Source organism: Poecilia reticulata, linkage group LG16 (genome assembly GCF_000633615.1).
Source record: "Poecilia reticulata strain Guanapo linkage group LG16, Guppy_female_1.0+MT, whole genome shotgun sequence".
NCBI lineage: Eukaryota > Metazoa > Chordata > Actinopteri > Cyprinodontiformes > Poeciliidae > Poecilia > Poecilia reticulata.
In genome coordinates this window covers 31,990,062-32,007,484 of record NC_024346.1, presented here as the reverse complement: position 1 = coordinate 32,007,484, position 17,423 = coordinate 31,990,062, and the positions used below count along the sequence as shown (strand labels likewise).

Sequence of the window (17,423 nt, the reverse complement as noted above, 5' to 3'; positions counted from 1 at the left end):
GCCAGAACCATATTTGGGTAAGTATCTTGAGATGTTAAGCATGTTGAGCACCAATTCGCATCAAATCGACCATAAGGTGATTTGCTTTAGATGACATTACCCAGGCCTGGAAGAAAATACTTTATTCTTCAGTCTGGATGTGCAGAATAAAAGAGCTCGCTAAACGCAGCCAGAACTTGTTGGAAACTTCTGCAGCATCTTCAGTGTTACTGTGGATATATATATATATATATATATATATAATTTTTTGCTACACTCCTCCAGACTGATACCTTTGTAAAATGACATTATTTTGATCTTTAGCAACCTTTCTGCAAACTGTGACGTTAGCTAAAGGCTGCAGTCAAGCTAATGTCGAGGAAGTCCTACCTGAACTTTATTTCTGAGTCATCAGATCTAACGTAGTTGATGCCGGGGGTTAACGCAAAATGACAGAATCCTTAAAACCAAATCAAAAACAGAGTGTAGTTCTTATGTAAGCAGACTATTGGCAAATTTTATTATTACATTTCTCCCATCTAACAAATTTATGAGTTTCACAATCAAAAACACATGTGAAATTCATATGTCTGCATGGAGATTTAAAGATCTTCTAAAATATTTACTTTTTAAATGTTTCTAAGTAGCAGATACGGTGCAGAATACTGACCTGGCCTATATATTCAGTTTTCTAAGCTGTAAAAGCTGATGTTGCAATGTACATTAAGTGCAGTGCCTTCCCCGTGTCTCAGGAGAGCCCTGGTCTGGGGCATCGTCAGGCTTTTAAATGAGTCTCGGCGGCGGTCTGGACCTCTCTCTCTGTGCTCCTCCGGTCGCTGCGGCCGCGCGGCTCTACCTGGAGACCTGCTGAAAACCCACGGAGCACGTCTGCTCAGGCATTTTCCAACCAAACTGAATAATTGAGAGAATAGATGAGTCAATCTCAACGGAGATCTTACTACATCTCTCAGCTGCAAGTTTTTTCTTTTTCTTTTTTCTTCCCCCCTTCTTCATCTCACCTATCAGGAGGAAATAAACGCCTGGACTGAAACTGAATGAGGATTTCATTTGATTCGTGTGATTGGTTAGATTTGATTTGGCTTTTTGAGAGAGAATGGCTTTGGAACAGGCAATTCCTGGAATTTGGGTAGAGTAAAGATATTATGGATTTATTTTGGGCCTTTATTTTCTTGTCTCATATCTTTGTTGCTATGGTAACCTTCCACATCTCCCAAATTGCCCTTTCGTCTCCCTTATGGGTGGTCTGTATTTCCCCCCCACCTTTTCCCTCAACAATGCAACAGGCACTCGCAGGTTTTCTTTCCCCACTTATTTTTGTACGCTTCAACCCGGTTTTCATTTGGTCTGATTTTTTTCTTTTAGCCGCTTTTGACGTGGAATTGACGAGGCTGGACGCCAGATGTCAGCAAACGGAGCCAGCCAATCACAAAGAGAGAAGTCTGAACGCTTCAGGCCTCAACAAAGTCGCGTATCCCCCAGGCTCCTGGAGGCGAAGATTTCCAAACAGTGCATATAGTTCTCACCTCACACGCACTTGAGTTTATAATAATCCCAAATCGTGTCACTGAACACAAACAACCTCATGTGAAAACGCTCTGCCGTAAAGCCTGTATCAAAAAAGAAAGAGGAAGTGCTACCTTCCTTCATGCCACATCCTCTCAGTTGTGCTTGTCTTCCTTTTTGACCCTCAGATGACAGTTATCTGCAGTTGGGCCTGTTGATCTCACAGATCTCATTAGTGTCTCTTTTCAGATCGGAGCGCAGCCGTCCAACTTCCTGCACCCAGGGTTTTGACGCTTTTTTTTCTTTTTTTTTGAAGTCAACATCTTGTAGAGGGATTATTTCAGCAGAAACTCCCCCGGTCTTGTTGTGGTTGCTCTCTGGGAGCTAGCTGAAGGTAAGCTTATTCAAAAAGTCTTTGTGTTTATGACCTTGTTTGAAAGTTGCTGTCAACCTCAGGAAATAGAAGCCACACATGCATAAAACACATGTGAGGTTGGGGGGGGAAGAAAAGTTGCTCACGGAGGGTTTCCTCTTTTTTCCGGATCCAGGAAACTACAGCTCGACATGCTTCATGTCATGTCTGTTTTGTCAGGATGTGTGACTTTGGGCGTTCGCCGTGCTTTGTGTCTGAAACCGTAGGGGTTTAAAATATTCTGAGGTAGAGGCAGAGCCATGCGACCCTGCAGGGCTCTCCAGATCTCTGCTGTGTGAGCTGCTGACAAAAAGGAAGTGAGCAAACCTGACATTTCCTATTTTGGTGTAGAGAGTTTTTGATAAGATTTAGTGAGTTATGAGAGTTTTCTTTTCTTGTCTTGTTTTTTTAGAAACCACTACCTGTTTCAGATCTTTTGGTCTGAAACAGTTTGTCAGCGAAAGACTTTCATAGGTGGAACCTTTAGAGTGACTCAAATGTTTTCACACCCCTCATTCGTAAACTTCAGCGTATCTCATCAGGGCTTTTGCATTGGACCAACATTAAATACAGGAGCATTGTGAATGGAAAGAAAATAAAACTTCTACAAGAACATTTGCAAGTCTTTTAGGATAAATGGCTTGCTCAACTTGTCACAGAGGGTTGATTTTGTTGTGATTTGCAGTTGTTGTTGGTTTGGACCCAAAAGCAGAGAAGTGAGGCAGCGACTGAATTTGATGATTTAATGAATATTTCTAGCAAGTACAAAAGTCCAGGCAGCACAGGTGAGCAAAAGGCTAGGAGCTCAATCACTGGCAGTGTCCTAATAAGTTGGCATACCAAAACTATTCCTAGAACAGGAACGTCAGTGTTTCTTGCCACTGGGGGGCAACAAACTACTCTATTACAGGCAGCAATTTTAACAGAACAACAACATGACGTGCGACGGCTAAGACGAGGATCCGATGGGGGAACACAGACACGGGTGGGATTAAATACACAAGAGGTAATCAGGAAACGTGAGACACAGTTGGGCGGACATGACGACACAGACACTAATTAACATACAGAAAAACCAAATCCTCACAGATTTGTAGTTTTGCAATACTCTTTGTGTTATTGCATAATGCACTGACAGCAGACTGTTCGTTTGTCTAGAAAGTTCAGTTCATTTGTGGAGGTGTGAATGCGCAATCAAACTCTGATGCGGACAGAACAAAAAAAGCAAACTCTGGTTCTCCTACAAACCTCGGGTCTCGTCTCGGTTGGAGAGAACTCTGGCGTGGTTGAATGCCGAACGGACCGGAGACCGCTCTGAAAGCAGAAAGCGGACTACAGCGCAGGGTATTCTGGGTAAATACAACCAAAACAAACACTAGCGGGAGAAATGGACCTTACCGAGCTCTGCCCAGAAACGCCCCTCGAATGTCCCATGTGACTTCATGTCTCACATTAACCTCCTCGCAGAGCTGAGCTTCTATGGGATTTTTTGTTTTGACTGACTCTGCAGAGTATTTCTGAGTCGATTAGTTTAGCATTTCTGCCGGATTTTCACAAAATATCAGCCACGACAATGGAACCAACAAGTTCATGTCATCTTTTTTGGACGACATCAAGATGTTTTAGCCAYGCAATGCCTCCAACATTGTGCAAGTTGCAGCTAAATGCTACCAGTCGATAAGGAAAACAGCAGATCCTCACACCCTCAGCATAAATATAACTGTGGACAAGATCACTGATGCCTATTGTTCTTGCAAGGCTGGGTAAGTCGGGCATTCATGGTTTTGTGGGTTCGAATGTGCCTAGGACTTATACACGGTACTCTGTGCTAGCGTGGCTAACACAATTACAGTTTAGTAAAAGCTAGCGTGGCTAACACGATTACAGTTTAGTAAAAAGCCTTTTCAGGTGAAATAAWATCTTTAATGCATGTCAGATACGGTACACATTGCATATTGATCTGTTCAGCAAACGTAAGGCTGTAACAGACAGGCTTCAGGATGTACAAGTTGTATCGGTACTGCCATTATGCTGTACTTGGCTAAAAGGTTTTCATAATGGATGTGTTTATTATTGGCTATTATTTTCATTCACTAAACACAAAGAAAGCAAAGCAATAATACTTACGCCAGCAGACAATCCTTTGTTCTTATTGATCCTACGACGGTTGAGCTGCAAATGCGGTCGTGCACAAGCTTTRATCCAAGCAAGGCTTTCCTTTTCAGATTTTGGAAATCTGTGAATTTTAGTTCCACAAACACGATCAGGATACCTGACATCGCCTGTACAGATTCCCCACTGACGGAGAACCATTTTTTTCGAGTCCTGACGCAAAAACTTTCTGTCGGTCTGGTAGTCCACAATGTACATTAGCATGAGTTTGTGAGCCGGTAACCCACGTGATAGCTGCACTGTGACGTAAAATGGACATTAGCCAATGAAAGGCGGGCCCTGTGGTAAGGTCCATGGCTTGCGGTCTTTTACCAATATCAAAAGAGAACTCTACAACCAACGCTACTCTAACTTTGTTTAAGAAAAAAAAATCCTCTGAACAATGTCTTGTTCTGAGGTTTTTGTGTCATTTCCTTCAGTGATTCTCAGTGTTTTTAGTGCAGCGCCACCACAGGCAAGGGGGAGAATGTTTTTTTCAAAAGGTTTGTTTTGTTTGACAAAGTGAGGTGAAAACGAACAGCACCACTTGAAAATGTAACAAATGTTCTGGTACAAAATCGAATCTACTAGAATATCAAGTGTGAAAACACCTTAAGTGACATCTGATGGGAGTTGGTTGAAATAGGGGACTTCACAATTATACACCACTGACATATTTCATAAATTCTCAACAAGGTTTCCCCCAGAAAACTTGCTAAGCCTGGTGGTTGGGTGCAAGCACAGTCATTCATCCAGTGGCCCGTCGTGTTTTTGAGTTGAAAAATGTTCAAAGTTAACAGGAAATTTGAAAATATCACTTGATAATGTGTTAATGAAAGATTGAATATTAAAACCTGAACACGAACTATAAAGCCTTAAAAAATTTAAACATTTTAAAAAAGACTTAAGTAAGTAACTTAAGTAAGTAAGTGCCTGGTGGACGCACAAGTAAAGTCTGGTGGCCCGCCAGTCTTATGATATACTGAGAGAAATCCTGCCGAAATAAAATACACTAAAATTTGTGGTGGCAGTGTAAAAACATGTGAAAGAAAAGAAACATTTGCAAGATGCTGCAAACATTTCAACTATAAGCTGCCTGTGAGTAGAATCGACATCCTCCCTTCCAGCAAATCTATTCCCAGCAGAAACAGGAGTCAGTTTGCTATGAACACATACTAAGCTATTTCTGAAAGAGGGACTTTCTTCCAACACCCCTGATAAGAAGTGTTTCTTCATTCTGCTGCCGTTTGCATGTTCAGCTCTTCCTCAGACGGTGTTTGATTGAGAGCCTCCGACTCCTCTGCAGATTCGTGCCAACAGGTCAGCAAAGCGACCGAGCCATCCAGAGGAGGGGAGATGGAGGCCGCCGCTTTCGAGTACCACAAAAAGGAGGAAGACCTGGAGGTGGAGTCTTTTCAAGGTATGTTTGTCTTGAATGAAGTGGCAGGTTGTACCGTTTTCAGACACCCACTTGCCTTTTTTGGCCATTTTCCTTCAAATTGATTCAGGATTTCTTGCGTTTCAAATATTTAACCAGCCTCATAATTTTGTAAATTATGATAATTTAATGCAAAGTTTGCATTTTTAATGGACTTTTAGTGCAACTTTTAGAGCAACTTTGCATTAAAAGAGTCATTATTTACCCAATGACACTTCATGACAACTGTCATAAACATTCATAAAGACTTCTTCATGTTCATGACAGGTGTTATGTCATGTTTATGACAGTGTCATGTCAGTCTTATGTACACCCCTTCAAATAAAGTGTTACCCAAATATAAGAGCGCTTCCACAAGTTGACATATTACTCCCTATATGATATATTTTCCATCTTGTTCCTTTTTTCATGCCTTAATGGTTTTATGAGAAGATGTTTTGACCCTCACAACAACTCCTGACTGCATGAGAAAACAGTGGTGCTGATAGTAAAAGTTGGAGGGAAAATGAAAGCCCTGCGGAGTCAAGAGATGATTTTCAGCAATCACAGTCCATTTGGTCCTTTTTATCCATTATCCATAAAGCATTTAAGTGTATTTTTCCGGCCAAAAAGATTCCTGACAATGTCAAAAAAATAAAATTACTGAAAACGTTTTCACTTCTGGCGCAGGAGAGAAGAGGAAGCTCATCCAGCCGACATCCTTGAAAGACCCCAAGCTTGAAAACCTAAAGCAGGTAGAAGATAAGTCTTTTCATCAACAGAAAAGAAAATATATTATCTCTGATACATGTTTCCTTGCACAAGAATTTTCTTTGCCTTTTTGTAATTTCATTTTGTAACAACCTCAAACTTTGACACATTTTTATTTCATTGAGACAGAGCGACACATGTGAATTGGAAGTAAAAGTTATCAAAACATTTTTCTAACTTGAGATTTAAAAACTACATGAAACTACACAAGCTAATGCAAACGGATGCCGTACTTTTCAGAAATTTTTTAAAGTAAAAAAAGTCATACAATTTTTTTTTTCACGTCACATTTTCTTGTCATAAAATCTCATTAACATGCATTGGATTTTGTGGTAGTAACATGACAAAATATGTAAAAGTTTAAAGGTTATGAATTTTGACAAAGATACCATTAGATCAGAGCTTTGTGGTGTTTTAACTGAATATAAATATATGCACTTTTGCATATGAATGTATGGCACCGAACATCAATTATACCTCATAAGAGAGAGAGAGGGAAGGTTTAGTGAAAGTTTAATGAACATAATTATAAGAGATGATAGGAGACAGATCAGACTGTCTCAGTGGGGAGTCTGACGGATCGCAGTTTAAAGCCCTTTGTCGCAGGTAAAAATAGCAACCTAAGTGTTTCAGGCACATAATGTTATAAATAAACCCTCAAATCAGAACAAAATGCAAGTGAAACAGCAGCTTTTCCCATATCTGTCCATTTCGTTCTCACGTCGTCTCTGAGAACAGACAAAGCTCATTTAAGAAGCAGCCAGGCTCTCGTGCTGTTATCTAATTTTTTTTTTTCATCTGCTGCATTGGGAAAAGAAAAACGTTTGTGAGATGATGAGGTGTTTGATGTTTCTGACTGTGTGATTAATTGTGTCCTGAGAGGCCTTGGTGGACTGGATCAATAAGACTCTGAAAGCAGAGCACATCGTGATACAGAGTCTGGAGGAGGATCTGTACGATGGACTCGTCCTCCATCACCTGCTGGGTGAGACATTACACGTTTGATGTCCCATTAAATCACTCAATGGTGATTTCAATAGCTGGATCGAGAACAAATGAAACGGGCAGTCCCAGAAGCTTAACCCCGAGCTCATAAATAACGGCTTCCTGGTTTCTGCAGCCAGATTAGGCAACGTGAAGCTAGACGTGGAGGAGATAGCGCTGACCGGCTCCTCTCAGCTCCGTAAGCTGGAAGCCGTCATGAAAGAGCTGGACAAGATGCTGGGCGTGGAGGACGGCTGCCCGATCAAATGGGACGTCAAACGTGAGTCAACGCAATTCGACTTGGACTCGGCAACAAAAAGGCAACAAGTGAACAAATGTCCCCTTCTGGCACCGACTTCAGCTTCATTTCACGACAGGCTTTGGTGCTCGCTTGAGGGTGTCATCTAAGCTCACACCAGCTGGAAGGAATTTGAAAAGGGAGATCGAGTTAGTTTGAGAAAAATAAGACCAAGAAAGCATGGGAAATTTTCCCAGATTTTATAAGCAAATGATTATCTGAATGTGAAATTTGTGTGCACATATTTTTAGGGCGTCTTCTTTTTGTGATGACGTGACCTTCTGATGATGCTGCGCGATGTGACTCTCAATTTAATCCAGGTGTTACAGAAAAATCTGTGACCAATCATTTTCTGTGACCGCAGGGGGCGGTGGTGCGATTATTCTGGCCAGAATAATCTGTGACCAGTGTGATTTTAGCTATTTGAGGGTTAAATATTGTTATAAATACACTCAGATTGTAGTGATGAGGTGGTAGAACTCTGAAAAATAGTTGTTTTAAACTCTGACATTATTTACAGGCCTGTGCAGTAAGATCACAGATTATTCTAGTCAGAATAATCTGTCCATTTCTTAATCTGTTACCGATTTATTAAACAATCACAGATGGTTTACATATTTTAACGACGGCACATAGGGATTCAATGCGATGGTCAGTGTTCAGCCTCAAATACAAAGTAATACATTATATTTTCTCCATAAATGCCTAATAAAGGAGCCATGAATCTTAAAATCCCGGTTGTATCAGTATTTACCCAGTATTTGCTCTCTATCGCCCCCTGCGGTTACGGAAAATGATGGGTCACAGATTCTTCTGTAACACTTGTTTTGGAAATTGCAGCTCCTAAAAATGACAGGGCTCTTTTAGTTTGAGTGTCACTTGAATTCAGACTGGTTTCTCAGCATGTTGATACCTCAGCAAACATTGTTTTGCCATTTTCTCCCCCCACAAATGCTGGAGACAGTGCGTTTTGAAGACTGGTGAAGTGCAGTTTACTGCCTATTTGTTTAGTTTTTTCTTAAAGGCATGGTTCTCAGAAAGAAAGATGAGGTATATTAATACCATAAGAGATATGAGGTGAGTAATTTTAGCTAGGTAGCTAATTGCTAGCTTCCTACCTCTGGCAGTAACACTAAAGTCCAGTAGGTTATGCTAGCTGCTATTCTCACTGACAAGCTAACTACCGTTAAGCTAAAAGCAATGCAGCTATTTCTTTGTGTTTTATGCATTTACCAGACAGACATGTTTTCAAGGCATAGGAAGGTTACAGGTATCAAAATATTACAATTTGCTTAATATGTGTCCCTGTTTTTCCTGAGTCATGAAGCCGTTTTTGAGAACACCCCTGAACGTCTTCTCCTGAACGTCTTTCTCCAGAATTACCCATTTTAGTTGTGCTTCTATTTTGTTTGTCCAAGATCTTTTTGGTTTATCTTAGTTGCCACACCATATGTCTTTGAGATCTGTCACATCAGTCCAAGCTGAACGTTTTTTTGTTTTGTTCTCCGTTGTTTGCCTGTCAGTCATCCACAACAAAGATCTCCTAGCTACCGTTCATCTGCTGGTTGCCATGGCAAAAGCCTTCCAGCCTGAGCTAAATCTGCCACCGAATGTGAAGATAGACGTTGTCACAGTAGAAGTAAGTCTTTTCAACCCCAGACCTGCCTGGTGAAATTCCCACACAGCTTTGGCTAACTTTTCATTTTAACCCAGGTAAGCAAGAGCGGAATCAAATCTGAGGTGCAGACCGAAGTCCTGACAGAGGACAGGTGAGTGGATTTCTGCGTCTTGCTTGTGTCTTATTTCATTTATAAAAAAAAAAAAAAAAAAAAAAAACAACACAAAAGTCATATCACATTTATTCTCTTCTTCTGCAGCAACACAGGCTCAGGCTCGTCCAGCTGTCCTGGAAGTGAGTGAGAGTGGTCAGAGGTTGAGCTGAAGTGACATCTTGAATGTCATCCAAACTCCATTAAAGCCTGCTAACACATTTTTCTGGATGTCTCACCAACCCAGGGGAAGATCCTATTGAGCAACTGCTGAAGCTTGAGGCTACCAAGGTCAACACAGTGAAGAAGGTAAAAAAAAAAAAAAAAAAAATGGACGACAGGAGGAGACATGCTGGCATTGTTCAAGGTGTTGATGCTCTCAACTTTAGAGATTTGTAAAGTTAATGCATAAAATACACCTCATATTGTGTGGGCTTGTGGTCCGCACTTCAACCTTCTCTGCAGTGAGCAAGTCTGCTCAGTCCTGTCACTGTAACATTTTCTTTTTTTAGGGATTATCCCATGTTGCAGATCTAAACTACAAAAAGTCCAGTCAATTTAACATCTCTTTACAAAAATAGGCCAACGAGAAAATAATGGACCTTTGATTTTTGAATCCGTGATGTAAAATGATCCAATTAAAGCAGAATGCTTTAGTTAGCTCCATAATTAGCAGTTGATTAGGTGGGACAAGGCTAGGCATGTTTATTAACACAGCAGGATCCATACTCAAGGTAATTCAAAGTGCTAAAAACTGTTCAAGAAAAGATAAAGCAATAATTGTCATCATTTAAAGATGACATAAAAGGAAATAAACAGTCAAATGCACATTTACACATTTAGACAAGACAAGTGTAATTTCCTTGATCCTCAAAGCTGGCTTACCCTGTTGATGTCAGCCAATGACGGTGACCTCTGCCAGTGGCGCAAAAAGTGGGTATGCAGGGTATGCAACGCATAGGGGCGCAGCACCAGAGGGGGCGCCAAAACCCCGTCTGGAGGGGGCGGTGTGCCGATGATGGTTTCCCATACACTTCAGCGCGCCTCGCTCTCCTTCACCTCGCGCACATAACGAGGTAAATGTATAGCGAGTTTTACCTTTCACGTATCGTCACCCTGACTCTTTCCCATGGGGGGAGGGGAACGGGGTTGCCGATCTATGTTTTCGCATCCATCTGAATAATGTGTAGTTGCGCCACTGGCCTCTGCACCCGGCCAGTCAGGGCTGTGATAAAAGTGGCCTGACATTTGCCCACTTTGGTGCATCGATCCTTTCACAAAACACTGGGAGGCAGAAAAAAGGCGCCTTAATCCGGCCTTGAAGTGTTTTGTAAGAGCTAATAATGCTTCCAGTCCTGATTTAAAGAATCCAATAGTTTCTGGACGTCGGGTTTACAGGGAGTTCGTTCCAGAGCTGGGGAGCGTAGAAACTAAATGTTGTCCGCGCTGGTCCTAGCAACACTGAGTTAACAAGTCTCTGAAGACATGAGGTGTCTAAAAGGTTCCCACAAGACGTTCAGGTCCAACACCATTCTGTGAAGTTCAATAACACCATTTAAAAATCTAGCCTTTTACTAACAGGGACTCGGTGCAATCCTGTGGTGTGATCCATTTCCCTGGTGCTGGTCAGTACGGTGGCAACAAGGTTTTGGTTAAGCTCTGATTATTTGTCTTACATATACCAGTGAAGGCGCCGTAAATATGACTTAACCTAGTGAAGCTAAGTTTCCACTTTACACTTTTGACTTAGTAGGTCTGGATCTAAAACCACACCAAAGTTGCTCACATGTTCTGTCATTTTTAGCCTAATTAGATCTAGTTGAGTGCTGATCTCAAACATTTCATTTTCAGTACCAAAAAGAAAGGGGAAAAAAAGCAGACTAAGTGACTATAAAGGATTTATAGAATAAATTGTGTTATCAGCATAGTTACGTTAAGCAAGTAAATCTGTAAAAATGTAGCCTGGAGGAACACCGCATGTGATTGTTGTTCACTCAGACACAGCTTTTCCAAATGACATAATGAAGTCTTGATTTGCTACATTAGATGTTTTGCAGTTTCACAAATACCCATCAACTCTACTGTTTGCCAATATTTTATGACCAGCAACTGCATCAAATGAAGCACTGACATCCAGTAAAGTAAAGACAGATGCATTTGATGCAAAACTATGTCAGTCTTTGATCTGTGATGTGTCTCAAGCCAAGCTGGCCACTAAAGAGAACATTTTTCATCAATACAACTTATTTGTTGATGAGCTGACATTTCAGTTTTCCTCCTTGCCAATAATCTTCATACTGCTGGACCTGCATGTTTATATGATGTACTGTCATAGTTTTGTCTCTCTAAGAGGAAATACTCTGTTTGTGGAACCAAGCAGCCGATGTTGTGAGGTGACGCTGTCATTACTTGTAGATCAATGCCCTATTGGCAACCTTAGATGTGCTTATTGTGCTCAAATGTGTTTCACTGAGCTTTCTCAACAGGATTGCCTTCAAATCTCCAGATATTTCTGAGTCCAACTCTCAAAGGACTGTTTTCATCCACATTCTCTAATCTAATCATATGTTCAGTGTTCAGTACAAGTAGAAACCATTAAAAGTGAACTAATTCGAGGTGTCTTCAGGATGCCAGCGATGACCAGCATTTTGATCCTTCACAGGTTTTACTGTGAAGGATTAATATAAGAATACAACGCAGATAAAAGGCAAAGAATATGCACTTGGTGGTTTTATCGCCAGAGGAAAATCACACTCTGCCTGTTCCATTAGTTTTTATCTGCTGTTTATTTAGCTGCCATTCAACAAACTACAGTTAAACTTTGTGAATTTTAGTGACTTAGCCAAGTGTCTCTTTTCCTTCTCCAGTTAATTTTCAGCTGTTGGGCCAATTTATTGCGTGACTTTTAGTAATGGCTGCACACAATAACAGATGCTACTTTATTGTGAGCCTGATTACATAATCCCCTACTGTCGCTGACACTACAGTGGATGGCTTTGGTGACAGCACCTTTACTTACTCACTCACTTCTCAACTTCCACTTTCAGGCCATCTTACACTTCGTCAACCAGAACATGGCACCGCTGGGTCTGCAGGTGGCTGATATGGACAAACAGGTACAATCTGACGGTTTGTTTACTGCAGGCTGCCGAGTAATAAATAAAAATAGGCCCGACGTTTAGCTTGCCTGAGATTTTATCACTGTTCATATTGACGAGATCCAAAGTCCCGCGTTTCTGTCCCAGTTTGCTGATGGAGTGATATTGCTGCTGCTGATTGGCCAATTGGAAGGCTTCTTCATCCCGCTGGTTGACTTCCACCTGACCCCTGCTAACGACGCCGAGATGGTAGAGTTTATGTGATTTTAAAGTTTGAAGTCTTCTTTTCATCAAATTTCAGCATCTTAACATGAAATTTTTATATTTAAAATAAACGGTTGTGCGATGAAGTCCTTCACTCTACTAGGATTTCTAAAAACCTTTGCTTTTGTGTGTAATTTCTTATCTAACCATTCAGAAACAGGCACAAGTGCCTATTATGATGCATGGTTTTGATCAAATGTATTTATGCAATTAACATCATAAAGCACTCATGCCGTGCCAATATATTTGATCTTAATTTACGTTGGGCCAACAGGATGCGGCCTGTGAAGGTAAAACCTCTTTTATCTGAAATACGACGGGTCATGAATGATTCACTGGGGAAACGACATCCGCTAACATCTTTCCTCTCAGACATATCGACGGTAAAATGATATGAACAAAATAATCAAGAATATATTTTTGTGCCTGATGTTTAGCAGTTATATGTTAAGGACTTTCCACACTCCTATTACCAATAGTGAGAAGATTTGATGTCAAAAACACAAGGCGTGGCTGCAACTGCAAAATGAAATATTGATGTCATATTGGAACATAATTCGTATTTAAGGAGATAAAACAGGTTTTAAATGTAAATTAGCATTTTTTTAAACTCACTTTGATAAATAAGTCGTCTTTTTTTGCGCTTTGTTTTGGACTGCAGCTTCATAATGTGACATTAGCCCTGGATTTCCTGGATGACATCGGCCTGCACCTGCCCAATATTGACCCGCAAGGTGAGGAAAATGACGTCACTTTCTAGTGGAGCAAAAAACACAATCACAACACGGCGCAAAACGACGCTTGATGGCAGAAAAAAATCTAGTGTCTGTAAAATTACTGCAAACCGAGTCAGATAGCTGAAAGCGCCCCTGCTTCAAGACAGCAGTGTCAAACTAATTCATATTATCTCCTCTATCGGCAGCATTTATCCGGCTGAAATGGGAAAAGCTAAAAATCTGTTTGTGTGTCAGGCRGGACGCTTTGTCAACGGAGGATTTAATAGCTGGAGTGGAGAGAGGGATCGACGGTGTTCCACAGGGAAAAGATGAAATTGTTCAGGGAATATAAATGAGCGTGACTTCGTGTCTTAGTATTTATACCTGAAGATGATTTTCTCCGTCTCAGGCCACCATCGTTCCTTTAGAGAGGAGCAGCAGAAAAGGCGGCCTCAAAGGGACAATGTTGTCTTGATGTCCTCTGATAGGAAAAGGGATTTAACCCGGCTCCTCTGCTGCAGGAGCGTTTGCCTGGGAGGAGGAATCCATGTTCATGAACCGTGCTATCCTGGATATTATTATCGGGCTCAAAATGTTGATTGTATCTATGTACTATAAAAAAAAGAGTGTTTTTTAACTGCTATTTGAAAATTATCATACTAATGATACAATTATAAACCTCTGAATATGAGTTTTTCATCCAGCAAAAAAAAAAGACATTTCTCCTTTTGATGCTTTCAGCCAATTTACAGCATGCAATGCTTAAAAAGACAAAACTCGATATTGTAGTACATTGGACAAAATGTTTCCTGTTTTTGGTCAAACTGGATTATCAGAATTATTTCTATTAGCAAAACGGCAGAAAAATTTTAGACTTTTAGAGAATTGTTTTTGTACTTCAAATTGAGGAGAAATATGCCTGGGAATAATTTGGGAACACACAGATAGCAATTTTATGATTTAGTAAGTTTCCGATTAAGGTTAATGAATGCAACATTTGAATTAAATGGTAGCGCACCTGAGGATTTCAGCCTCCAACACGCTGCTCACTTTGTGACATCATGGAGCAAATCTTAAAAATATCAGGCAAAATTATGGACCTCGATAACTCCGGTTCATTTTGGGGGACAGTTTTCATCTGTTAAAGTATAAAAACCAGTCAGTAATCATTGTGTCTCACAGATAAATGTGCTGTGGTGTGAAATGTAGCTTGAGCTGCAGGCTGAAGCTGTTCAGTGACACTCATCATTCGCGTTGACACAAGCTGAAAGGCCGCTACGAGAGGAAGAAGGCATTGCTCTAAAGGGAACATAAAAAGCACAGTTACGGTTTGCAGAAGCACTCATTTGGTAAATATTGAGTTAAATATCTGTGTTTTGGAGCAGCCATTTCAAAACTCAGATCTTAGTCCCGCTGAAGATCTTTAAGCAGATCTGAAAAGGTGTGTGAACAGTTCAGTTGTTACCTGTCTGGAGGAATCAGCCAAAATTCCTGCCAGTTGCGAGAAACTTCGGGAAGGATACAGAAAAATGTAACTAAATTTGCATGGCTTTGGATGGTTTCACAAAGTACTGTATAATACAGCAACGTAATGAATCAACTAAAATCTTTATCGTCCCGTGCAGTGTAGTATTTAACCACTTCATGACTTTTTATTGCATTGAATGTAGTTGCACAGTAAAACATTGCAGTAAATAATATTGGAGAAAATACCACTAGAATATTAGAAAAATATTTATGATATTTTTATAGTACTGGGTGTTTATTAACATAAAAATATTGCACGACAATGTAAACCACAGGTTACTCTCATGCGCTAAGTAGCAAATATAATCAATGGCTGTATAACTTTTTTCACTGCAAATGGGAGAACAATGAAGCAAGGAAAACAACTTGACATATCTGGACCTGAATCCATCAATACCAAACAGATTGATTTGGTTTCGAATCCATCAATAACCAAACAGGTCAATCTTTCCTCTCCGTAGATCTGTTACCGACTGGATGATGATCTGGCTGAGTTTCAGCTTCCCTCTTACAGGCACTCAAACTCGCCCGTTCTCTTCTCCACCGGACGCGCACGGCGCCTTTTCAACCTTAAAATAAATTCCTGGCACTATAACTGATCATGTAAAGACTGGCGCGATTAATCTAAGCCCAGAGGTAGCAGTTAATTTAATTCATTTTTACTGTCTTTTTAATTAACACCATAATTGCTGTAATGAAAGGAGGAATTCCAGGACTAAAGGCTTTTAAACAGGAGCATGCCGTGCGCGTTAATTAGATGAGCGAGCGATGGAGTCAATCTTAATGTCACGTTCATTCACTTATTGAGTCCCACCAAGGACAGAGAGATCAAATTTCTGCCTAATGGATTTTTCTTGTCCTCCTGATCTGTTGACCCGCCTGAGTGGATTGTGAGAGGAGCTATTAGCTAATGTCCACAAAGTGTCGTCGCAGTCACGCCGCTTCGACTTGGCCAGGATGATTATGTAACGTTTGTCCTGTGAATATTGTGACAGATATCGTCTCTCAGGACGTCGCCGCCACCTTGAAGGTCCTTTACGCCCTGTTCAGGAAGCACAAAAGGAACTGAGGGAGGAAGACGCTGGATGAAGACGAGACGAGCTGCTGGAAATAAACAAGAAGACGGGAGGGGAAAAGTGTTTGCTGTGTAATTTATTGCTGTATTTTTGTTTTTTGGCTTGTACAGATTTAGACAAAAACAGTGGGATCTATTTTGGAACATGTTAGCTTTTATGAATAAGGGCATTTTATGTAGTATAGGCTAATTGTGTTTTGAAAAAAAACCCCATATTTTTTGTAAATATCTTGAGAACTTAGGTTGAAAAGTATCTTCTCTTGATTAAGAAAAGGTATTAAATTTTACTTTTATTAAATTGGAGGACAGCAAATACTTCAGTGTTGGTGGCAGCAGCAAACTGCTTAAGTGAGTCAGAAAACTGATATTTCTTTAAGACTCTGCACACCTGACAGAGCCTCAGGTAGAGAAGCAAGAGAAGCAGCTGATTGGAGTCGGTGTATGCAAATAAATCTTTACATCCAGAAAACTGCTAACGTCTGACTGGCATCACAGGAAAAAAAAGATGGCTGGCAGCAGAAAAGTAAGTAAGAAAGGAAAGAAAGAAACAGTCATTCACAGTTTAGAGCAGATTTTGTTTTACAGGTTTTCCGTGCTGAAACTTTTCAGTGATGTGCCAAATTTGAATTTGTTTTACTGTTACCACTAAAACTTTAGCAAAGTTTTGTCTACTTTCATATTTATGAATGTTATTGTGAATAATATGTTTTTCTTGACAGTGACGGTATCATCAATATCAGCGGTTAGAGTTTTAAATCGTAACCGCAGATGGACGATTAATATAAAGAAATATTCAAGGTACAGCATGTGGATGTAACGTAATCGACTGCATAAATATTAGGTCATATGTGTCCTTGGTTGTGTATGTATTTCCATAAAGCTTCACTCCCCTGGTAACACAATTCATGTGTCTCCTCTTATATTTCAAATTCAGCCTGAAGAAATTGTTTATAGTTGTTGCATCACTCCCTAAAATGATATTGATGCTTCCTCCTGTGTTTCTGCTAATGTTATCTGTATAAAACTCCTTTTCACAGGAGTTTTATACAGATAAAAACTTCCTGTGTTTCTCACCACAGGAAGTGGTGAGAAACATAAGAAAAGCATGCACTTACCTATCCAGTGACTCCATTACTGGTCATAAATTATATTTATTATTTCTAAGCCCATAATTTCCTTCGTCCACTTTGCTATTCCCACTTTCTGACTCGGCTGCTTTTTCCTGGCAGTGTTGCAGAGGATGTAAAGGCGGCAGAGAAGCAGCTTACATTCAGGACGGTTGTTCAGTTCAATATGTTCAGCTGGTGTCATACTTAATTACAATACTGCACACTATACAGCATTTACCATTTTATTCAGGTTCAAATGTTAAAATATGGATCATCATATCCTAAATATACAGTTCTTGAGGCACTTTGTGTGTTCTAGCCAATTTAGG

The 17,423-nt window shown here is 40.3% G+C and overlaps 1 protein-coding gene across 2 annotated transcripts; it reads left to right on the top strand.

The window, feature by feature from the left end:
* The first annotated feature begins 246 nt into the window (after positions 1-246).
* On the top strand, positions 247-16,887 carry parvg (parvin, gamma). Of its 2 annotated transcripts, none has more exons than XM_008432776.2 (13): positions 247-1,897; positions 5,373-5,486; positions 6,174-6,238; positions 7,137-7,239; positions 7,375-7,518; positions 9,060-9,175; positions 9,250-9,305; positions 9,414-9,448; positions 9,553-9,614; positions 12,353-12,421; positions 12,551-12,652; positions 13,329-13,401; positions 15,906-16,887. In XM_008432776.2, exons 2-13 carry the CDS (start codon positions 5,423-5,425, stop codon positions 15,977-15,979), a joined length of 963 nt encoding a protein of 320 aa, XP_008430998.1. In that variant the 5' UTR covers positions 247-1,897; positions 5,373-5,422; the 3' UTR covers positions 15,980-16,887. The 2 variants fall into 2 exon arrangements, with proteins under 2 accessions (XP_008430998.1, XP_017165158.1); XM_017309669.1 differs by having other exon boundaries at positions 5,326-5,486.
* The last annotated feature ends 536 nt before the right edge of the window (positions 16,888-17,423 follow it).

What these genes read in the sequence shown, in the direction of transcription:
- parvg (XM_008432776.2), top strand. Translation starts at nt 5,423, where the DNA reads ATGGAGGCCGCCGCTTTCGAGTACCACAAAAAGGAGGAAGACCTGGAG. An exon ending in CTGCTAACGACGCCGAGATG is followed by an intron (nt 12,653 to 13,328) that starts GTAGAGTTTATG and finishes TTTGGACTGCAG; the next exon opens with CTTCATAATGTGACATTAGC. An exon ending in GCCCAATATTGACCCGCAAG is followed by an intron (nt 13,402 to 15,905) that starts GTGAGGAAAATG and finishes ATATTGTGACAG; the next exon opens with ATATCGTCTCTCAGGACGTC.